The sequence below is a fragment of the Prionailurus viverrinus genome, chromosome C1, assembly GCF_022837055.1.
Source record: "Prionailurus viverrinus isolate Anna chromosome C1, UM_Priviv_1.0, whole genome shotgun sequence".
Classification (NCBI taxonomy): Eukaryota; Metazoa; Chordata; class Mammalia; order Carnivora; family Felidae; genus Prionailurus; species Prionailurus viverrinus.
In genome coordinates this window covers 171,731,679-171,756,869 of record NC_062568.1, presented here as the reverse complement: position 1 = coordinate 171,756,869, position 25,191 = coordinate 171,731,679, and the positions used below count along the sequence as shown (strand labels likewise).

Below are 25,191 nucleotides of genomic sequence, written 5' to 3'. Positions count from 1 at the left end.
TTGGTTTATATATTTAGGTGCTACTGTGTTGGGTGCATGAAAAATTACAAATGTTATGTCATCTTGTTAGACTGACCCCTTTATCATTAGATAGATGGTTTTGAGGTTTTAAACCTGACTTAAAATAATAAGACCAGACATAATTATACTTTAATAAGTATATCAACATGTGAATGTAGAGGAGAGCCAAAATGATTAAGCGTTTTTATTTAGATTGAATATTTGAATCTTATGTGTAATTAATAGAAGTGGATTTTAGTTTAATGACCTTCTTTGTCTCTTATTATAGCCTTTGTCTTAAAGTTTATTTTATCTGATATTAGTGACCTCAGCTTTCTTTTAGTTTTCATTTGAATAAAATATCTTTTCCATCCCTTTACTTTTTAAAAAAATATTTATTTATTTTGAGAGAGAATGAGTGAGTGTGTTCAAACATACATATGTGAGTGGGGGAGAGGCTGAGAAAGAGGGAGAGAGAGACTCCTAAGCAGGCTTTGGGATGTCAGCATGGAGTCCAATGTGGGGCCTGATCTCAGGAACCATGAGATGGTGATTGAGCCAAAATCAAATGTCAGATGCTTAAGTGACTGAGCCCACCCAGGTGCCTCATGTATATAATTTAAGAAGCAATTATCCTTGAAAAAAAATATATATATATTAGAAATTGCCAGTGCCTGGATGGCTTGTGCTGTTAGCACAGAGCCTGCTTGGGATTCTCTCCTCTCTCTGCCTCTTTTAACCCCCTTCAAAATAAATAAACTTAAAAAAAACAAAAACAAAAACTAGAGTCATTGCTTTATTATTATTATTTTTTTTTTTAATTTTTTTTTCCAATGTTTATTTATTTTTGGGACAGAGAGAGACAGAGCATGAACGGGGGAGGGGCAGAGAGAGAGGGAGACACAGAATCGGAAACAGGCTCCAGGCTCTGAGCCATCAGCCCAGAGCCTGACGCGGGGCTCGAACTTGCGGACCGCAAGATCGTGACCTGGCTGAAGTCGGACGCTTAACCGACTGCGCCACCCAGGCGCCCCTATTATTAGTTTTTTTAGTTTTATTTAAGTAGTCTCTACACCCAACATCTAACTCATGACCTTGAGATCAAGAGTTGCATTCTCTGCCGACTGTACCAGCCAGGCGCCCCTAAAACTAGAATCATTGTTAGAAAATGAGTTGAAGATAACTTTTAGCCTATTCATCTAAGACTTATGAGGTCAATCTGATTCAGTTCTTTCTGTTCAAACATTAAAGGACCTCTACCTTAAGTTAAATATATGTGACAGTATCTCTTAGTAACCACAGGCATTGAAATCAACAAGAGCTATTTCCCATTTTCATTAGAGAACATTTTAAGAAAGTAGGAGATGTTAGGTTGGGTCTTAAAGACAATAAGAGATAATAATTATATGAAATTTTTATATAATAAATATGGATAATTATAATAATATAATAAAGATAATTAAAGATAGAGAAGCATGAGATCTTTCTGGGTATGGGAGAAAACATCATGAGCTAAGTCATGGATGGTGGAATAAACATAATATAATATGTTCAGAGGCACTTGGCTGGCTTAGTCGGTAGAGCATGTGACTCTACAAGCCCAACATTGGCATGGAGCCTACAAAAAAAAAGTAATTAATATAATATGTTTAGGGGACAGTTTGAAAAACTGGATTGGAGGGTGGCAACTGGAGAAGAGTATGAAATAAGATTAGGTGATGCCTAATGAGAGTACCTGATATTTATGACACATGAAAAATTGACTTTTTTTCTTAAGTAGTGAATGATAAGTATCTTGGTAACTTGTATTTGAAAATTATTAAAAACCACATCTAGGTCTGGAGTTTTCTTTATGGGAAAGTTTTTAACCTTTTAAGTTTAGTAATTCAGTTTTTTTTTTTTAATTTTGTTTTTACATTTATTTAATTTTGAGAAACAGTGTGAGACAAAGCGTAAGCGGGGGAGGGGCAGAGAAGGAGACACAGAATCCGCAGCAAGCTCCAGGCTCTGAGCAAGTGGTCAGCACAGAGCCTGATGCGGGGCTCAAACCCACGAACCGTGAGATCATGACCTGAGCTGAAGTTGGATGCTCAACCAACTGAGCCACCCAGGCACCCCAGTAATTCAGTTTCTTTAGTAAATATATTACTATTTATGTCATTATTTTTTTTTTTGAGGGAGCTTTGATAATGCCTTTTAAGGAATTTGTCCATTTCATCTACATTGTTGAATTTATTGACAAAAAGTTGATCATGTTATTCCCATAGTATCTCTTTAAAGTAAGATCTTTATTTATTTTTTTTTAATGTTTATTTATTTATTTATTTTATTTATTTATTTTTTAAAATATGGAACGCTTCACGAATTTGCATGTCATCCTTGCGCAGTGTTTATTTATTTTTGGGAGAGAGAGAGATTGAGAGAGCTGGGGAAGGGCAGAAAGAGAGGGAGACACAGAATCCAAAGCAAGCTCCAGGCTCTGAGTTGTCAGCATAGAGCCTGATGTGGGGCTCAAACCCATGAACCACAGATCACGACCTGAGCTGAAGCCATACGCTTAACCAACTGAGCCACCCAGGCATCTAAAATAGGATTTTTATTTATTTATTTATTTTTAAATGTTTATTTATTTTTTTGAGCCAGAGAGAGGCAGAGCATGAATGGGGGAGGGTCACAGAGAGAGGGAGACACAGAATCCAAAGCAGGCTCCAGGCTCTGAACTGTCAACACAGAGCCCGACGTGGGGCTTGAACTCATGGACCTTGAGATCATGACCTGAGCTGAAGTCGGACGCTTAACCGGCTGAGCCACCCAGGTGCCCCTAAAATAGGATTTTTAGACGTGTCCTTGTTCTTCCTCTGATGTTGTTAATCTTTGTCTTCTCTCTTTTTCCCATGATGAATAAAATAAAAGGTGTTTACCAATTTTATTGATCTTGTCAGAGTGCCAGCTTTTATTTTCATTGGTTTTTCTCTATTTTTTCTGTTTTCTGTTCCATTCTGCTAATTTCTATTTATTTCATTCTGCTCACTTTCTAGTTACATCTGCTATGATCCTTAATATTTCCTTTTTTTTTACATTGGGTTTAACTTGCTCTTTATTTTTATAGTCTATAAAGTTGGAGGCTTAGGTCATTGCTTTTAAATCTGGCCTTTTTTCAAATGTAGGTATTTGATACAATACATTCTTTTAAAACACTGCTTAAGCAGCATACTGTAAATTAAAAAAAAATTTTTTTAATGTTTATTTTTGAGAGAGAGAGAGAGTGGGCAAAAGGTAGAGAGAGAGGGAGACACAGAATCCGAAGCAGGCTCCAGGCTCCAAGCTGTCAGCACAGAGCCCAATGTGGGACTTGAACTCATGAACCACAAGATCATCACTTGAGCTGAAGTCGGATGCTTAACCGACTGAGCCACCCAGGGGCCCCCATACCATACGTTTTTTTATGTCATACTTTTATTTTCATTTATTTCAAATTATTTTTAAATTTCAAAAAAAAAAAAAAAAAAAAGGAGGGGGGGTAAACCAGGAAACACTCTTAACTGTAGAGAACAAACTGATGGTTACCAGAGGGGAGGCGGGTGGGGAGGAGGGATGTTATGATGAGCATAACAAATGTTGTATGTAAGTGATGAATCACTAAATTCTGCAGCTGTAACTAATATTACACTGTATGTTAACTAACTGGAATCTAAATAAAAACTTGAAAAAAAATTTTCCATTGTGATTTCTTCTCTCACCCATGTGTTAGAAGCATGTTGTTTAATTTTTAAATATTTAGGCATTTTTCAGATATCTTTCTGTTCTCTGTTTCTATTAAAAACATTTTTTTTAATGTTTATTAACTTTTGAAGTAGGGTGAGAGCACAAGCAGGGGAGGGGAAGAGAGAGATGGAGACTGAGGATCAGAAGCAGGTTTTACGCTGACAGCAGGAGCCTGATGCGGGGCTGGAACCATGATCCAACTGTGAGATCATGACCTGAGCCAAAATTTGATGCTTAACCATCCAGCCACCCAGGCACCAGGCCACCCACACACCCCTATTTGTTTCTATTTTAAATCTCTGTGGTCAGAGAATATACTTTGTATGATATGAATACTTTTTAATTACTGAGACTTACTTTTTGGCTTGGGATATGGTCTATTTTGATAAATAGTCTGTGCACTTTCATATGTATTCTGATGTTATTGGGTGGAGTGTTCTGTAAATGCTAAGTCATATTGGTTGTTAATATTGATCAAATCTTCATATCCTTACTGATTTTCCTGCCTGCTTGTTCTGTCAGTTATTCAGAGGGGAAGTATAGAGATCTTCTGCTAAATCTGTGGATTTGTCTATTCCTTTCAGTTCTGTCAGTTTTTGTTTCATGTATTCAAGCTCTGATATTAGGTATACTAACATTTAGGATTGTTAGGTACTTGATAATTGACCCCTTCATCATTGTGAGATAATCCTCTTTATTGTAGTGTTCCTTGATCTTAGATCTATTTTGTCTGATATAAACATAGGCATTTCAGCTTTCTGTTGATTAGAATTAGAATAGTATATCTTTTCCCATCCTTTTTCCTATTTCTGTCTTTGTTTGAATTAGGCTTTTTAAAATTGAGGTGTAATTGAGATGCACAATTATATTACTTTCAGGTGTACAACATAATGGTCTGATATTTGCATATATTGTGAAATGATCACCACAATAAGTCTGGTTAGTGTTTGTCACCAAACTTAGTTACAAGACTTTTTTCTTATGATGAGAACTTTTAAGGACTTTTAAGATTTACAGTCTTAGCAACTTTTGAATATGCAGTAAAGTCTTATTGACTATAGTCACCATGTTGTACATTATATCTCCATGACTTTTTAATAGATTTTATTTTTAAGTAATCCCTACACCCAGCATGGGGTCTGAACTGACAACCCTGAGATCAAGAGTTGTATGCTCTACTGACTGAGCCAGCCAGGTTCCCCGCCACTGCCTCGGCCATGACTTTTTAATTTTATAACTGGAAGCTTGTACCTTTTGCCTACCCTCTGACAACTACCAATCTGTTCTCTGTATCTGTGAGCCAGTTGTTGTTTTTTGAGAATCCACATGTAAGTGAGATCATATGGTATTTGTCATTCTCTGACTTATTGCACTTAGTTTTTCATAATGCATCAAGGTCCATCCATGTTGTCATAGATGGCAAGATTTCATTCTTCTTCTTCCTCCTCCTCCTCTTCCTCTTTCTCCTCCTCTTTCTCCTTCTCCTTCAAGTAATCTCTATACCCAACTTGGGGCTCAAACTCACAAGCCTGAGATCAAGAGTTTTATGCTCCACCAACTGAGCTAGCCAGGTACCCCATGATTTCATTCTTTTTTATGGATGAATAATATTCTATTATATGTATGTGCATGTATGTATATGTGTGTGTATATATGTGTGTGTGTGTGTGTGTGTGTATATATATATACATATATATATATATGTATATATGTGTGTGTGTATCTATATGTCTATATAGCCCGCATTGTCTTTATGCATTCATCTGTTGATGGGCACTTAGCACTTAGGTTGTTTCCATATCTTAGCTGTTGTAAATAATGCTGCAGTAAGCATGGGGGTGCATATATTTTTTGGAGTTAGTGTTTTTGTTTTCTTTTGATAAATACCCAGAAGTGGAACTGCTGAATCATATGGTATTTCTCTTCTTAATTTTTTGAGGAGCTGCTATACTATTTTTCATAGTGGCTGAAATTTACATTTGCACCTGTAGTGCACAAAGGTTCCCTTTTTCCAATACTTATTATTTCTTGTCTTTTTGATAATTGCCATTTTAACAGGTATGAGGTGATATATCAGTGTGGTTTTTGAATTAGATTTTTGTAGGCAACATATAGTTGGGTCTTGCTTTTTAACAATTTATCAGTCTCCTCTTTTTAACTGGGCTTTTTGTATCCTTTTTATTTAATGTGGCTATTGATATATAGGGTTTAAATTAATAGCTGAAACTAATACCTACTGGCTTCTACCAGCTTGCGAGACTCTTGCGTGATTGTGCACAACTCTTCTCATCTTTGCTTTCAGTGATTTAAATTGGCTGTAGTGGAAGTATTTACATCACAAAAATTGGCAAATACATTAGTTATGCCTCCCCAACCCTCATGAGCCTGTTAGTAAATGTTTATTTGGACAACATTAGTTTAAAATTTTTTTAATGTTTATTTATTTTTGAGAGAGAGTACAAGCAGAGGAGGTGCAGAAACAGAGAGGCACAGACAGAATCCGAAGCAGGCTCCAGGTTCTGAGCTGTCAGCACAGGGCCCAACGTGGGGCTCAAACTCATGAACTGTGAGATCACGACCTGAGCCGAAGTCGGGCGCTTACCTGACTAAGCCACCCAGAAGCCCCAAGGACAGCACTAGTTTAAATCTACTATCTTACTATCTTGCTATTTGTTTTTTTTTTGTTGTTGTTGTTCAATGTCTTCTTTTTCCCGTTTTCTCTTTGTTTTCTGCTAATTGAGTTTTTTTGTGTGTGTAATTTCACTTTAGTTTTTTTTTAATTGGATTTTTTTTTATTCCATAAAACTCTTGGAATACACTTTTTTAATTTATTTTTTAAATTTACATACAAGTCAGTTAGCTATAGTGCAACAATGATTTCAGGAGTAGATTCCTTAATGCCCCTTACCCATTTAGCCCATCCCCCACTCCCACAACCCCTCCAGCAACCCTCTGTTTGTTCTCTGTATTTAAGAGTCTCTTATGTTTTTGTCCCCCTCCTTGTTTTTATATTGTTTTTGTGTCCCTTCCCGCATGTTCATATGTTGTGTCTAAAAGTCCTCATATGAGTGAAGTCATATATTTGTCTGTCTCTGACTGACTCATTTCACTTAGCATAATACCCTCTAGTTCCATCTACGTGGTTGCAAATGGCAAGATTTCTTTCTTTTTGATTGCTGAGTAATACTCGATTGTGTGTGTGTGTGTGTGTGTGTATATGTATATATGTATATATATATATATATATATACATGTATATATGTATATATATATACATGTATATATGTGTATATATATATATACGTATATATGTATATATATATACATGTATATATGTGTGTGTGTATATATATATATATATATATATATATATATATACCACATCTTCTGTATCCATTCATCCATCGATGGACATTTGGGCTCTTTCCATACTTTGGCTGTTGTTGATAGTGCTGCTATAAACATCGGGGTGCATGTGCCCCTTTGAAACAGCATACCTGTATCTCTTGGATAAATACCTAGTAGTGCAATTGCTGGGTCATAGGGTAGTTCTATTTTTAATTTTTTGAGGAACCTTCATACTGTGTTCCAGAGTGGCCGTACCATTTTGCTTTCCCACCAGTAGTGCAAAAGAGATCCTCTTTCTCTGCATCCTCGTCAACATCTGTTGTTGCCTGAGTTGTTAATTTTTGTCATTCTGACAGGTGTGGGGTGGTATCTCATTGTGGTTTTGATTTGTATTTCCCTGATGATGAGTGATGTTGAGCATTTTTTAATGTGTCAGTTGGCCATCCGGATGTCTTCTTTGGAAAAGTGTCTATTCATGTCTTTTGCCCATTTTTTCACTGGATTATTTTTTGGGTTTTTTGGGTGTGGAGTTTGATAAGTTCTTTATAGATTTTGGATACTAACCCTTTATCTGATATGTCATTTGCAAATATCTTTTCCCATTCTGTTGGTTGCCTTTTAGTTTTGTTGATTGTTTCCTTTGCTGTGCAGAAGCTTTTTATCCTGATGAGGCCCCAATAGTTCATTTTTGCTTTTGTTTCCCTTGCCTCCAGAGATGTGTTGAGTAAGAAGTTGTTGCAGCCAAGATCATAGAGGTTTTTGCCTGCTTTCTCCTCGAGGATTTTGGTGGCTTCCTGTCTTACATTTAGGTCTTTCATCCATTTTGAGTTTATTTTTGTGTGTGGTGTAAGAAAGTGGTCCAGGTTCATTTTTCTGCATGTTGCTATCCATTTCAGAGCATGTGCACATATGTGTTCTCTGTCTGTCTCTTTTTGTCTCCAGTCCCCTTCTCTGTGAATTCTAGATGGCTTGGTCTCTTTGAATTCTGAACTCTGTTTCTTCAACTTAGGAAGATTGCTGGACTCCATGTTACTCCTCCCTGTTCTTTCCAAGTAGCAATCTGGGGAAAATCATAATGCTCATCTTATTTGTTTTCCTTCTCTTAGAGATCTCTATGCTGTGCTTTATACTTGTACATTGAAAATTGTTGCTTTATATATTTTGTCCAAGCTTTTAGATGGTTAAGCTAGAAGGATAAATATGTTTTCTGTAATCCATCTTGTCTAGAAGCAGAAGTTATATATCATTGTTTTAATTAGCACCCCTTTTTTACTTAGCAGTGAACATTTTCTCTTTAAAAAAACCTTTTTTTAATTTTATTTTTTATTTTTAAAAATTTACATCCAAATTATTTAGCACCTAGTGCAACAATAATTTCAGGAGTAGATTCCTTAGTGCCCCTTACCCATTTAGCCCATCCCCCCTCCCACAACCCCTCCAGCAACCCTCTCTTTGTTCTCCATATTTAAGAGTCTCTTATGTTTTTTTAAAAAAATTTTTTTTAATGTTTATTTATTTTTGAGACAGAGAGAGACAGAGCATGAATGGGGGAGGGGCAGAGAGAGAGGAGACACAGAATCGGAAGCAGGCTCCAGGCTCTGAGCCATCAGCCCAGAGCCTGATGTGGGGCTCGAACTCACGAACCGTGAGATCGTGACCTGAGCTGAAGTCGGACGCTCAACCGACTGAGCCACCCAGGCGCCCCAAGAGTCTCTTATGTTTTATCTCCCTCCCTGTTTTTATATTATTTTGCTTCCTTTCCCTTATATTCATCTGTTCTGTGTCTTAAAGTCCTCATATGAGTGAAGTCATATGATACTTGTCTTTCTCTGACTAATTTCATTTAGCATAATACCTTCTAGTTCCATCCACGTAGTTGTAAATGGCAAGATTTCATTCTTTTTGATGCCGAGTAATACTCTATTGTATATATATACCACATTTTCTTTATCCATTCATCCATCGATGGACATTTGGGCTCTTTCCATAATCTGGCTGTTGTTGATAGTGCTGCTATAAACATTGGGGTGCATGTGCCCCTTTGAAACAGCACACCTGTATTCCTTGCATAAACGCCTAGTAGTGCAATTGCTGAGTCATAGGGTAGTTCTATTTTTAATTTTTTGAGGAACCTTCATACTGTGTTCCAGAGAGGCTGCACCAGCTTGCATTCCCAAAAAACTTTTTTTTCTTAATGTTTATTTTTGAGAGGGAGAGAGAGAGAGGGTGCAGGGGAGGAGCGGAGAGGGAGAAAGAGAATCCAAAGTGGACTCTGTGCTGACAGCAGAGAACCTGATTTGGGGCTTGAACTCATGAACCATGAGATCATGACCTGAGCTGAAGTCAGATGCTTAACTGACTGAGCCATCCAGGGGCCCCTTCTCTTTGTTTTTAAAAATTTCTTTAGAACTCTTATTTTTAATATTTCTGTGTTCAGAGATTCACAAGACCCATTTCTATCAAAATATCATTTGGATTGTCAAGTGTTTATCATATCTAACTAAATAATTTTCTTTCTTTAGGCCTATATTTTTTCTTTTTTTTCTCAATGTTTATTTTTATTTATTTTTTTTTAACTTTTTTTTTTTTAATTTATTTTTGAGACAGAGAGAGACAGAGCATGAACGGGGGAGGGGCAGAGAGAGAGGGAGACACAGAATCGGAAGCAGGCTCCAGGCTCTGAGCCATCAGCCCAGAGCCCGACGCGGGGCTCGAACTCACGGACCGCGAGATCGTGACCTGGCTGAAGTCGGACGCTTAACCGACTCTGCCACCCAGGCGCCCCTCAATGTTTATTTTTGAAAGAGAGAGAGAGACAGAGCATGAGCAGGGGAGGGGCAGAGAGAGAGGGAGACACAGACTCCGAAGCAGGCTTCAGGCTCTGAGATGTCAGTACGGAGCCCGATGTGGGGCTCAAACTTACAGACCGTGAGATCATGACCTGAGCTGAAGTCAGATGCTTAACCCACTGAGCCACCCAGGCACCCCTATATTTTCTTAATCAAAGAGAAGGGCTTAGCAGTATTCCCTTTGGAACTCCTTGTGGACCAAAAAATAATCCTCATTTATTCATTCAACAAGTATAGAATGTTTGCTGTGTGGCAGGCCATATGCTAGTCATTGGGTGTATGTGCAAAGGTGTATGAGAAAAGATTCCTGCCTTCAGGGAGTTCATGGTCTAGCAGGGAAACTGAGAAGAAACTGTTAGCTTTCCCTTTGTGAAATATTTGTGGTAGTAACTATGTTCTTATATTGTAGAACTAGGAAACAAAGGTGATTACACTCTCTGAGGTGATTACACTCTTTATCTTAGCCCTAATTCACTTCTTTTCTCAAAAACCCAAGCATGCTTCTGCCTTAAGATCTTTTTGGTTGCTGTTCTCTCTGCCTAGAATGCTCCTTTCCCAAGGTTACCCAAATAACTTACTCCTTACTGCTTCACATTCTTGCTCAAATATCGTTTTGTTAATGAGACCTTCCTTGTCTATTGTGTATAAAATAGTACTTCCTAGGGGTGCCTTGTGGCTCAGATGGTTGAGTGTCCAGCTTCGGCTCAGGTGACGATCTCACTGTTTGTGAGTTTGAGCCCCGCATTGGGGTCTATGCTGACAGCTCAGAGCCTGGAGCCTGCTTCGGATTCTGTGTCTCCCTCTCTCTCTGCTCCTCCCCTGCTCACCCCGCTCACACTCTGTCTCTCTCAAAAAAAAAAAAAAAAAAAATTAAAGTAGCACTTCCTACGTTCAGTTTTATCCCCTTACTTGAATTTGTTCTTCTTTATAGCATTATTATTTATATTTTAATTTAGTTTTATCTTCATCACCTTTTGTCCCCTCCCTGCCTCAGTTGTAAATGCCAGATGAGCAGAGCATACTACCTTGAGTAGTATGGGTACATATTGGATTCTTTATAAATACTTCATGAAAAAATTAACACCTCACTTGATTATTTTTCCTTTCCATGTTTCCCTGCAAAGTATTTCCTGACTGACTTTATTCACATTGCTTATTTTTGGTTTACTATGGCTTAAAATAAGCAGACGTCTTAAGTAACACTGTAATAGTTGAAAGAGACACTTAGCATGTCAAGTACTTATTTCTTTCTCCCCTCTCTTAGACTTCACAAAAGACCAATCCAGTTGATAAGCATCTTGAGGTCCTGATAAAAAAATATGGATTGTGTGCCAAACCAGTTGCTCCTCAGATGTTTGGGTTTGCTGGAAAAGAACACATGGAAAAATATGGTATGTTAAAAACATTTTAAGGCCTATCGATAGTTATATGCATGTGAAGAGAAACAATAGGAATTTATTTAGGAACTGTGGAAAATATCAGGATCTATAAAATATAAAGTGGTTTTTGAATTAAATTGAAGAAATAGTTCATGTAGGATTTAATTGTAGAGAAGGTATTTATGTATAGGATATCATATGGGAGGTACCTAGAATGTTCCATACCAAGAAATTGAAATAGGAAAAGTAACATAAGTCTTGTCCCCTATAATCATGAATTATAAATTGAGGTGTATCCATTCTGAATATGACGAGACTTAAAGCTTGCTCTTGGTAATAGGTTTATATAGTCAAATTTTATTCTTAGTGCTTGAATTCATCAAGAGTCCATCATTGGTCATTTGTAATGTTTTATGAGGTTTAAATTTCATAGTTGATTTGCCTTTTGTAGGTAAACATCCTAATTTTTTGACTGATAATCAATGATTGGCTTGCCTTAGCCAGTTAGTTAAAGCATGGGATAGTACAGATAGGATTTTTAAAAAAAATTTTTTAATGTTTTATTTTTTATTTTTGAGACAGAGAGAGACAGAGCATGAATGGGGGAGGGGCAGAAAGAGAGGGAGACACAGAATCGGAAGCAGGCTCCAGGCTCTGAGCCATCAGCCCAGAGCCCTACACAGGGCTCGAACTCACAGACTGTGAGATCGTGACCTGAGCTGAAGTCGGACACTTAACCAACTGAGCCACCCAGGCGCCCCTAGGATTTTTTTTTTTTTTAATGGTATGACCCTGAACCAGTGCCTTGCTATGTACTATGAGATAAGAAAGTAAGTAATCCTACATGAAGTTCAGCTTTCTTATTCTTTGCAGGAAAAATATCCCAGGTTGTTTGATAACCAAAATCAAATAATTAGAAAGGAAAAAAATTTTCAAGGAAGAATGGTGGGAAGAACATTGCCAGTTTTTGGCCATGAGAATTTTGTTTGTTTGTTTATTTATTTATTTATTTATTTTTATTAAAAAAATTTTTTTTAATGTTGACTCATTTCTGAGACACAGACAGAGCATGAGCAGGGGAGGGGTAGAGAGAAAGAGAGACACAGAATCCAAAGCAGGCTCCAGGCTCTGAGCTGTCAGCACAGAGCCCAACATGGGGCTCGAACTCACAAACTCCAAGATCATGACCTGAGCCGAAGGCAGACACTCAACCTAGTGAGCAACCCAAGCACCCTGAGAATTTTCTTTCTTAATGCTATTTCCTGCATTTTAAAACTCAGTCTGTTCCATTCTGGCTTCCCTTCTTTCGCAAGGCTACTATTGAGCACCATGTTGCCATATCTAGTAAATATTTTTTAATCCTAATTTAATAGACCTTAACACCATTAATCCCTTTTGACTACTTCCTTCTTGAAACATACTCTTCTCTAGGCTTTTGTGACACCCCATTCTCCTGGTTTTCCTTACCTCTTTGGCTATTCCTTATCTATTTCTTTTTCAATTAAATAATTCATTTAAAATATTATTTGGGCTGTCATTATATTCTAGGCACTGCTCTAGGCATTGGATACATCGGTATATCAGTTTGCTATTGCTTTGTAATAAACCATGCCAAAACTCAGTGATTTTAAACAATAATTATTTTTTACAAGTAAGGAGATTGACTAGGAATCAGCTCATCTAAGCTGAACTCAGCTTTTCTTGTTTGGGTTAATCATATGACTATAGGATGACTGGAGGCTCTGTTCTACTCTTGTTTGACTGGGTCATATATCTTTCTTCCTCCTGGGACCAGAGAGCCAGCCCTGGCATGTCCTTTTCATGGTGACAGCAGGAGGACAAGAGAGTAATCTGCAGCATGTAAAGCCTTGTGAGACTTCAGCTGTTGACCAAAGCAAGTTACATTGCAAACTTGGAATCAAGGGATAGGGAAATACATTCCACTTCTTTTGTTGTAGGAAACTGCAAAGTCAGACCTCAAAGGACATTTAAGAGGGAAAAAGAATTAAGTATATTAGTGTATTCATTCATAAGCTATAAATAAGCAGATGAAATATGAAGTCTTTGCTTACATTTCTAGTACGGGAGAGATATTAACACATGAAAAAAATGAAGGTAATTTTCAGGTAGTTATTAGTCTTGTGAAGAAAAAAAACAAGGGTGGGGTGAGGAAGGCAAACTTAGGGCAGTCAGTGATGGCTTCTATACTTACATAACCAGGTGGCATCTTGGATATCTGCTTGTATATTTAATAGGCATCTCAATTTAACATGTTCAAATGCAAACTCTTCTCTTCTCCCATAATTTTAAACTTGTTCCTCCTCTAGTTTTCCTCATCTAAGTGGCACTTCCATTTATTCAGATGTTCAAGGCAGAAACATGAGTCATCTTTGACACTTCTCCCTTCTTATTCTTATTCCAGTCCCTCCAGTCCCATTATGTCCTATCATTTCTACCTGCAGACTCTAAAACAAAGACTCCAGACTCCTTCCAGTTCCTTTTATTACCACAGCTCTTAACCCTAGACCAGAGTTTTTCAAACTGTGGGTTGTGACCTGCTAGGAAATGATGGGATCAGCTTAGCGGGTTGAACCCAGCATTTTTTAAAAATCAAAAAATTTGTCATTGATGGGTATTATAACTCAATACAGAGAAGTACACAAAACATAAATATACAGGTGGTGCATGGGTGGCTCAGTTGCTTAAGCAACTTGATTCTGGCTCAGGTCCTAATCTCACAGTTGTGAAATCAGGCTCCAAGTTGGGCTCTGTGTTGAATCTCACAGTTGTGAAATCAGGCCCCAAGTTGGGCTCTGTGTTGAGTGTGTAGCCTGCTTGGGATTCTCTCTCTTTCCTCTCTCTGTCCCTCCCCTGCTCATTCTCTACCCCCACTCTCAAAAATAAATAAATAAACTTCAAATTCAGTTGGTTGAATGTCTGACTCTTGATTTTGGCTCAGGTCTTGATCCTAGAGTTGTGGAATCAAGTCCTTCAGACTCTGTGATCCTGCTTGAGATTCTCTCTCTCCTTCTCCCTCTCCCCCTCCCTCTCACCTGTCTGCACACACACACTCTCTCTCTCAAAACAAATAAACATTTAAAAAAAGATAAAGATAAGTTTTCTTCTACCTTGGGTCCCTTCTGAAACAGCTGAGGGACAACATTCTTAAGCTTCTTGATTCTTTGAGTGAGAGGATTTGTGAGGCACAACCTTTTTTTCTTTAGAGGGCTTTATTGTCTGTTTGAACTATATTCTGAGGCGTCACTTTTGATATTTCTGAGATCATAGCAAAAGATTTGTCATACCTTGGGCTTCATCCTTGTACCATTTTTTACAAGCAGTGCCCTGGATTTGATCTTTGCTCAAAGACTGTTACTTAATTTTAGCATCTTTTCCCACTTTGAGAGGCTTGAACTTTCAATGCCATCAGGTCCTGAATTCTTTTTGTTTAACAGCCCTTTCTTCAGTATAGCAGTATAGATTTTTACTATAAATAGCAAGAAGAAATCATGTGGCACCTTCAATATTTTGGTTATTATCTGATTTTCACATAACTGGAGATAATAGTGTTACTATAGTGTCAGCAAGCATTGCAGCAAGGATCTCCTTTCCTCTGTTCCTCAGTAAGGTTTTTATCGTTTTGTAAACCCTCACCAACAGCATCCTCACAGGATCTGGAGGCTTCTACTAATAGTTTCTTTAAGGCACTTTATTTAGGCTTTCACTAGCAGTTTCCTTAAAACCCACTTCCTTGTTCCAAAGCCATTCATGTATTTTACATTTTTGTTTAGTGTAACCTCAGTTCCAGTATATTAGTCTGCTTGGGTGCCGTAACAAAATACCGTAGATTGGGTGGCTCAAACAACAAAAATTAATTTCTCACAGTTCTGGAGGCTGGGAAGTCCTAGATCAAGGTACAAGATAGATTTTATTCTGAGGCCTCTTGTCTTGGTTTGTAGGTGGCTGCCCTTCCATGTGTACTCACCTGACCTCTTCTTTTGTGTAGGTGCAAAGAGAGAGAATGAGAATGAGAATGAGAGAGAGAGAGAGAATGAGACAGAGAGAGAAGGAAACATCTTTCTCTTCTCCTTCTTGAGTATTGCTTTTCTTTTTTCTTTTTCTTTTTTACATTTATTTATTTTTGAGAGACAGAGAGACAGAGCACAAGTGGGGATGGGCAGAGAGGGAAAGAGACAGAATCCGAAGCAGGCTTCAGGCTCTGAGCTGTCAGCACAGAGCCTGACGCAGGGCTCAAACTCACAAACCATGAGATCGTGACCTGAGCCGAAGTTGGACGCTCAACCAACTGAGCCACCCAGGCGCCCCTTAAGAGTATTGTAAGGGCACTAATCTGTCATGGGGACCTCACTCTCGTGACCTCACTACCCTAATTACCTCCCAGTAGTCCTGTTTCCAAATACTATCACATTGGGGTTTAGGGCTTCAACATATGATTTTTGTCAGGGACACAGTCTGTAGCATTTAGGTACTAAAATATGTATTCATTATTTGTTATTGTAAAACAATGAGACTCTGTATTTTAAAAAATAATTTCTTGTTGTTTTCATTCCCATTGTCCTGGCCTTCTTTCATTGTCTTCAGTAAACCAAACTGTTTTCTGCCTCAGAGTCTCATATTCCCTTTGGCTACAGTGCTATTTACTCCATTCTTTCAAGATTGGCTGTCCTCATCCATTAGGTCTTAAAAAAATCCTGTCTCATATCTCCAACACTTTACCAAGGTATCTCCACTTGGATGTCTATAATAGGCATTTCAACTTTAATAGGTCTAAAACTGAAGTCCTAATTCTTTCTCTGAACTCCCCCCTTCTCCTCTGTTCCTCCTGAAGATTTCCCCTTTCAATACATGGTAACTCTATCTTTCTAGGACATTTGGCCAAAAACCATGGGGCTGTTCTTGATTCTGCTTGAACTTGACAGTATGAGTATATTGGCAAACCTTTTCACTCATTTCTCAGTAAACATCTCTCACCCTTTCTACCACTTCTACTGTAGTGCAGGTCACCCTAATTTCTCATCTGGATTATAGGAGTCCTGTTTTGTTTTTGGTTTTTTGCCTCTTCTTGTGTATCTCTGCAGTCAGTTCTTTACTATATAGCCAGAGCAGTGTTGTTGTGTTGTTGTTGTTGTTTTTGTGGTTTGTTTGTTTGTTTGTTGTTTTTTAATTCAAGAATCGCCATTCAAATCAGTATTTAATTTTATTGACGTGTATGAGACCAAGTGTCCCTTGCTGTCACAGGAGTATAGCAAACAGGTATAGTTAAGAAACAACTTTATTTTGAGCAGGGGGAGTGACAACACGGCACTTAACAGCTATATCCTATATCAGCTATATCAGCACTTAACAGTCTAAACCCTGCTTCAGTGCAATGTGTTTAAAATATAAGCCAGATGAGTTCACTCCTCTGCTCAAACTCTCCATATGTTCTCATCATACTCAGATTGAAGCTTAGACGTCTTATTGTGGCCTACAAACTTCTGCACGATCTGCTCCCCTACCCTCATTAGTGTTCTGACCTCATCTGTTACCATTTTTTCTTTCACCACTCTACTCCAGCCACATTATCCTTTCTGTTTTTGAAAACAGTGAACACATTCCTGCTTGAGGCAGGGCCTTGCTGTTTCCACTTCTGGAATACTTTACCCTAAGATATCATTGGTGCTAGCTCCTTTATTTCCATCAGGTCTTTGCTTAAAAGTTGTCATCTGCTTCTTTGATTACCCTCTTTCCTGGAACTCCCTATCCTCTGTGTCTCCTCTTGAATTATTTTATATAACACTTATAAAACCTGGCATATATATTTTTTCTTACTGATTGTCTCCTCCAACTAGCATCTAAGTTCCATAAGGCCACTCACTTTTGTTTTATTCCCTGTTCATTTCTTGTTACCTAGAACAGTGCCTGGCACAAAGCAGGTATTCTATAATTATTCTACAAAGAAAGACTGTCCTTGGCCATTCAAATTGAAGCAGGTCCCTCCTATTATTCTCATTCATAGATAGCCCCCAATTGCTTTCCTTCATAGCATTTAGCACTATTTATATTCATATATATATAAACGTTTGTGTGTGTTTGTGTGTGTGTAGTTTTACTTGTTTAATTTTTGTCTTCCTCATTATTTTGTAAACTCCATGAAAGCAGGATCCATGTCTGTTTTGTTTACTCTCAATATATCCAGCCTAGCACAGTGCTTGGCATGTAATCTAGATAGAAGAACGTTGTTGTTTTTTTCCCCTTTCTCTTCTACAGTCCCTACCATATGTAAATAATAAATATTTGTGTGTCTTTTCTTTTAAAGGACATGTTTATTCAATGTCATGATTAAAAAAACCCTTTGTTGGAATGCTTTACACTTTCCACAGAACAGAAACTAAAATAACCTGTTGTACAGGTCACAAATACAGTCCTCGAGTTTTTTGACTATACACATGAGTATTGTCTAAAACATGTCTTCTTTGTAGCAGCTAAGTCCTGCCACCACTATGTGTGGCTGAGTTCACAAATCTGTTGTAACCTGTAGGTTCCCTGTCACTTCTCTGGCTTTCCTCTCCTGCTAAGCTTTGTTTCCTTGCAGTAATTTAAACCTTCTGCCACTGCCATAGCTACTGCTGCTGCTGGAACCACCATAGCCACCTTGGTTTTGTGGTTTGGCAAAGTGGCCTCCACCACCATATGGTCCAGAGCTTCTGGCTCCAAAATTTCCTCCTTTCATGGGTCCAAAATTTGAAGATTGCTTGTTGTAATTGCCAAAATCATTATAGCTTCCACCACCTCCAGAGTTGCTTCCATTGTTATCAAATCTATTATAGCCATATCCACTGACACCATATCTACCACCACCTTGACTGCCACTGAAGCCACCTCACCCACTGAAGTTTCCTCCACAGCCAAATTTGTCATTCCCATCAAAACCACCTCTATGACCACCACTGAAGTTTCCAGAACCACTTCGATGTCTTTGGCTGGAGGAAGCACTAGCCATCTCTTGCTTAGATAAAGCTTTCCTTACTTTACAGTTGTGCCCTTTCACAGTATGGTATTTTTGAATGACAGTCTTTTTTTTTTTTTTTTTTTAATTTTTAACATTTATTTATTTTTTAGACAGAGAGGGACAGAGCATGAACAGGGGAGGGTCACAGAGAGAAGGAGACACAGAATCTGAAACAGGCTCCAGGCTCTGAGCTGTCAGCACAGAGCCTGACGCGGGGCTGGAACTCACGGACCGCAAGATCATGACCTCAGCCAAAGTCGGACGCCTGACCGACGGAGCCACCCAAGCGCCCCTGAATGACAGTCTTGTCTACAGAGTCATGATAGTCAAATGTTACAAAAGAAAAGCCTCTCCTTTTGCCACTGCCTCGGTCAGTCATGATTTCAATCCCTCCAATTTTCCCATACTATTCAATCTCTTAGATGATGTTCTTCAGTATTTTCTTTAATGCCATCGACAAAAATCTTTTTCACAGTTAAGTGGGCACCAGGTCTTTGAGAATTGTCTCTCGACACAGCCCTCTTTGGTTCTACAACTCTTCCATTCACTTTGTGTGGCCTTGCATTCATGGCTGCATCCACCTTTTCCACAGTGGCATAGGTGACAAACCCAAAGCCTCTGGAGCACTTGGTGTTTGGATCTCTCGTTACCACACAGTCTGTAAGCGGTCCACATTGCTCAAAATGGCTCCTCAGACTCTCATTGGTTATTTCAAAGTTCAGACCTCCGATGAAAAGCTTCCGCAGCTGTTCAGGCTCTTTGGGAGACTCTGACTTAGACATGATGGCAGTGCGAGGGGAGACTTTAATGATGCTTACTCAGCAGTGTCTGTGGGCAGAAAGGACTCAATAAATACTTGTTGAATGAGTAAATGAATGAATGAATGAATGACTTTCCATACTTATATTCTCTTATTCAATTCTCACAACAATCCATTATGGCAGATGTTATTATCCCATTAAGTAAGATGCTGGCTGATGGCCTCAGGATCTTTTATATATATAAAAGATATGTAATATAAAATTTTTTATGATTAAATATATATAGTATAATATATAATATATAATTTTGTTGTGTTCAGAAAGCATCCATCAGTTGTTTTCTTGAGTTTTTTTTTTTCTTTCAGGAATGGGTATTGAATTTTGTTAAAGGCTTTTTCTAGCCTCTGTTAATTGCACTTAGGTCTATTATTAGAATATTTTATTACTGGATTCCTGGTATTGAACCAACTTTGCATATCTCGAATGAATGCCAGTTGGTTGTGAAGTATTGACTTTTTTTTAATGTGGGGTTAGATTCTGTCACTATTTTATTTTATATAGTACTTTCAAATCAACATTTGTAAGTGATTTTATGTTAATTTCATACTTCCTTTATAAAAAGAAATAGGAAGCCTCTCCTTACTTTTAATGCTTTGATACACTTTATGGAGCATGGAGATTACCTAATCTTTGTAGGTTTGATAGAATTCCCTGTGAACTCATCTTGGCCTGTTTTTTGTTGTTGTTGTTGTTTTTTGTTTTTTTTTTCCTTTTTGGTAGTTGCTTGGTTTCCTTATGTTTAAATATTCTATCTTCACTGAGGTTATTTTGGGTAGTTTATGTATCTCTAGGAAATTATTCACTTCATTTAGATTTCCAAATCTTTGTACTGAAGTCTGAAAAGTAGTCTTTTGCAATTTTACAATTTTTTCGATTTCAATGATATTTCCCTCTTGTTATTTTTTATGTTTGTATATTCATGCTTTGTCCTTTTTTTTTAAATGTTTATTTATTTTTGAGAGACAGAGTGTGAGCAGGGGAGGGGCAGAGAGAAAGAAAGAGACACAGAATCTGAAGCAGGCTCCGGGCTCTGAGCTACCAGCACAGAACCCGATGTGGGGTTCAAACTCACAAACCGCGAGATCATGACCTGAGCTGAAGTCAGATGCTTAACTAACTGAGCCATCCAGGCAACCCGTTGCTTCTCCTTTTTAAAATTAAATTAGGTATTTGTCTATTTTGTTAAATTTTTTTTTAATTTGAGAGAGAGAGAGAGAGAGATGGAGAGAGCCTGCATATGAGCAGGGGAGAGGGGCATAGGGAGTGAGAGAGAGATTCTTAGCAGGCTCTATGCTCATGGCGCCGAATATGGGGCTCCATCCTGCAACCCTGGAATCATGACCTGCGCTGAAATCAAGAGTCAGACGTTCAACTTACTGAGCCACCCAGGTGCCCTTATTTTGTTAAATTTTTCAAAATAACAGGATCTTGATTGATTATGTCTACTCTTTTTATTTTTCCCGCAATTAATTTCTGCTTTTATCTTCTTTGTGCTTTCTTTTGGTTTACTTTGGTTGTTGTTTTTCTAGTTTTTGAGTTGGGAATTTAATTCATTTTCTTTTTTTAATGACAGCTTTATTGAGATATAATTCACATACCATAAAATTCACCTGTTTAAAGTATACAATTCAGTGATTTTTAATGTGTTCAGAGTTTTGCAACTATTACCACTTTCTAGTTTCAGAACATTTTCATCACTCCAGTCCCACCGAACATTTTCATCACTCTAGTCCCACCAATGGTCACTCCTTCCATTTTTTGGGTGATTCCAGTTGTTACAGCGGTCTTTTCCATGTTGAACTCAAATCTCTCTCCCTATAGTTTCCATCCATGGTCTTGTTTCTGTCTTCTGAGGCTCACAGGAGGTGAGCCTCTTTCTATAGCTCTTCAAATATCTGAAACCTGCCAGACCTTGTGCTTAACTTCCTTTTAACTGTTTCTCACTTAACTGTGTAACTGTTCTCATTTGACTTGTTTCATAATTCATCAAGTCTAATTGCGGATACTGGGATCACATGTAAGCATTTATGGTAGTTGCGTCACACTATTAAATCATATTGAACTTGTAGTCAAACAGAACCTCAGAGCATTTCTCATAGTTGCTGCTCCTTTTCCCAGATTGTTTTGGGGATCCAGGAATAGAATTGGTCATTTAATTTGAATATATTCTGATCCATCCCATTAATAAGCTTTGTTGAATCTATTTGGATTCAATATTATAGCAGTCCTTCCCACATTCAGGTTTGGTGAACATGCCTTTAATTTTCTAATCCAATTTTTGGTAGACATATTAGCCAGAGCATGGCTGAGGTTAGAGGTTAGCACTAGAGACTTTTCTGCAGGTTAACCTATATTAGTCAATGTTGGTGGTTTCCCAATATGTGTTCTGTGGGACAGTAACCTGATAAGATTCTCTATTTCGTGGGTCAGATAAGTTGGGAGATGCTTCAGATTCTTTAACCCCCTTTTGGACAGTCATGATACACATATAATAATAGTAAAGGCTCTGAATGTCTTGCCATAAAGAAACCTGTTTCACTTTGTTTAACCCAGTATTATCTAAACGTATTTGACAGAATCCTCATTTTTTAAAGTAACATCATTGTGCTCCCCCCAAACAAAAACCAAAACCCACAGTATAGTATTTCCTTACCTTGTCCCAAAAGATGTCCTAAAAAATTTAATTGTCTTGCTGATAATCAGATACTATGTTTCATTTGATCTACCAGTCAAACCAATGAAAACAGGTATTAATCTTCTATGGCTTGTTCCTACTGAACCCATATTGGCTGCCACCTGATTATCACTCTTCTTTGTATGAGATCACTAGTGTGGATTCTGCCTTCTTCCTTTTTTATTAGAATTGAGACAAGATTTGCTCAATTATATGTATGTCATTTCTGCTCTGAAGATCATCTTCCTGACAGAGATGATAGAGATGAAACAGAAATGGGGGCTTTTCATTTTCCTGTGCCATCATCTATTAACATAACATTATCAGCTGCTATCAGTGTTCCTTTTCCTTCCTTGGTTTTTCTGGCTCTCAAGCAGGATTCAAAACCTATCTTATACTGCTTTGTCTTTTTTAAAGTAGTAAAAACTTTTTGCGTATTTAACTTCCTTAATACATCCTTTTGTTTTTCTGACACTAATCTTTAAACTTTCTGTTAAAGAATTTAAAAACATACATATTTCTTGTTAGGCTATAACTTTTCTTTTCTTTTTTTTAAACTTTAAAGAATATTTATTTATTTATTTTTGAGTGAGAGACAGCATGAGCGGGGAAGGAACAGAGAGAGGGAGACAGAGAATCCCAAGCAGGCTCCGAACTGTCAGCACAGAGCCTGATGTGGGGCTCAAGCTCACAAACTATGAGATCAAAACCAAGAATCATATGCTTAACCAACTGAGCCACCCAGGTACCCCTAGGTTATAACTTTTCTAAAGACTCTTCTGCCTTTTCATAAGGAAGGAGAAGGACCAGGTCCTGGAGGGTGTGGGTTGTAAAATTCACTTAGCCCAGGGGCATTGGGATACTTTGGCAAACTCCTTAAAAAATTGCTGGCAGTGCTTTCCTGCCCTATATCCACTGAGAATCCCAGGCTATATATTCTGGTTTTTGAAACTGGACTCTCACTTATACTAGATAGAATTAACCAGTTTGAACTATTTTCATATTCAGTGCTTTTCATATTCATATTCATATGCTTATTAGTGGATTCAATTCATTAAATATACACAAGTTTAATTAAATATTTATGTGAGGGATCAGCTGTTGACATGACCAATATTGACAATCTGTGCAAGGGAAAATGCAGAAATATTTGGCAGGACACTGCGTACCATTGTAACATTTAATAAGCAATATGAAAGCATTTACTTGTTTTCTCTACAGGAACAAAGGTTGAACATTTTGCAAAAATTGGATGGAAAAATCATAAACATTCAGTTAATAACCCGTAAGTATTTCAGAAATATGAAATTGTAAAAATCTGAGTTATCCTGCTATGTAATATACAACTTTATACTTAAAAAGTAAGGGGAAGACATCAAAGATATTAACTAGAATGTTTCATTATTTTTCTTATAAAAGGCCTGTACCCAGGTAAACTTTTAACTACAGTTTTAGCTTTGGGTTTGTTTATATTTAGAATGTCATTTATTTAAGCTTAAGAAAGAATGTGAATGATTGCTGATAAAGTTTTAGTGAATTTTCATTGCTTATATGATATAATAGAAACTCCTTCATATGAGTTAATAAGCTTGTTATAATTTGGCCCACTCTACCTTGCCAGTCTTATTTCATACTACTTTCTGGTTATTTACAGTCTCTAGCTTCACCAGATCACTTGTTTTTTCCCAAGTGTAGTATACAGTACTCACTTCTGTGTTTTTACTTAGGCTGTTAACTCTCCCTGGAATATCCTTTTGTCTTTCTTTTGTTTGGTGAATATCTATTTACCCATCAAGCCCCAACCCAAATGTCATTCCTTCTCTAAACACCTTCTTAAAGCTTCCTGGGCATAATTTTTTTTTTTTTTCTCATGAGTTTCATTGCACTGTCTGTATACCTCTATTATAACACATCACCCTGTCCCACTTAGTTATTTATAAGTCTTTCTTTGATGATGATGGTCCTTGAGCAGAGATTCTGTCTTATCTTGTATCGCTAGCATCTAGCAGGGTATGGGAACACAGTATATGTTCAATAAAACTTTGCTGTTACTGAATAGTAGAGTTTGTATATGTGCTGCCGAAGCAAGCACCTGAATAGTAGAGTTTGAATAAGTAGTCTTAAGCCCATGAAAATGATCTAGAGCAAATTCTTTGTCCTTAGAACTTGGAGAACCATTCAAATATCCTTGTTATTTCCTAAGTAGTAAGGAACTATACCAATACATTGAGGAATTGACAACACTGCAGTTTCTTGGCTTTGAGGCTTCAAGGAGTAGCTCTTAACTTTCTCTAGAGAATCAAAGTCTTTCTCTTACTTAACACCCTGCCTAACCAGGCATCATTTATCCACTCATTATAGCATTCTTCTAAAGGGAGTTCATTCACTCAGCAAATATGTATTCAGCGGCCTACTGTGTGCAACATACCTTTAGCTGCTAGTGATACAGCAGTGAACAAGATAGATAAGTTCCTTGTCCCCAGTGGTCTTCCATTTCATATTGTAAGTTCTCAATTATGTTGAATAGGCAAATGTTATTTCTGGATGTCCGTTTCATCATGTAAAACTCTTTGTAACAGCCAAGAATAGCCTTCTAGGTTTTGCTCAGAAATTTCAGATGCCAACTTCTTGCACTAGGTTTTCCTTGGCGAGGAAAGAAAGAGAATCCTATGTTTGCTCACTAGTTGTTATAGATACCCGGTTACATATTTCTAAGAAGGTTGAATTATAAAACTCTTCTCAAGTGTTTCCTCACAAATTATAAGAATACTTAAAGGCAGTGAGAATCTGTGATAAGTAGTGTCGAATTAGGGATAGTTCATGCCACTTGAGCCCTCAGACCCGTGTCTATAACTTGCTCCTAGTTGTTTCTACTTAGATGCTTTATAAGTGCTTCAGAGTCAACATGGCCATACAGAATTGATCATTTTTTCTCAACCCTATTTTTACTTTAGTATTCTTCATGAATGACATCAATATATACCTAATAATAGAAAACTAGAAGTCATTCTTAGCTCTGCTTTCTTCCTCAGTGTCCCATATGAATTGCAGATGAGTTGAGGATGAACAGAATGCTGCGTCCTTACTGTCTCTTGAACTCATCCCTTCTTTCTATCTTTAACTTCCAATTCCCTACTCTAGGCCCTTAGCCTTTCTTGCCTTAATTATTGCTCTCATCTCTTAGTTTAGTTGCTTTTGATAATGCCCTTTACCATCCCTTTTTTGTACCATAGCCTTCCTGTTTATAATTTTTTTTTTTTTCAACGTTTATTTATTTTTGGGACAGAGAGAGACAGAGCATGAACGGGGGAGGGGCAGAGAGAGAGGGAGACACAGAATCGGG

At 37.7% G+C, this 25,191-nt stretch overlaps 1 protein-coding gene and 1 non-coding gene across 3 annotated transcripts in view; one reads left to right on the top strand and one right to left on the bottom strand.

Annotated features, from left to right (window-relative positions):
* SCP2 (sterol carrier protein 2) overlaps window positions 1-25,191 on the top strand; it is a 123,317-nt gene that overhangs the window by 23,996 nt on the left and 74,130 nt on the right. For both annotated transcript variants that reach the window (XM_047871457.1, XM_047871455.1), the window contains 2 exons: window positions 11,227-11,353; window positions 23,070-23,133. In XM_047871457.1, coding sequence (XP_047727413.1) covers window positions 11,227-11,353; window positions 23,070-23,133 — 191 coding nt within the window. The remainder of the gene's footprint in view (window positions 1-11,226; window positions 11,354-23,069; window positions 23,134-25,191) is intronic.
* Window positions 16,568-16,693, bottom strand: LOC125174250 (small nucleolar RNA SNORA63). Its single transcript, XR_007155364.1, has one exon. It is a non-coding gene; the product is annotated as a small nucleolar RNA SNORA63 (small nucleolar RNA).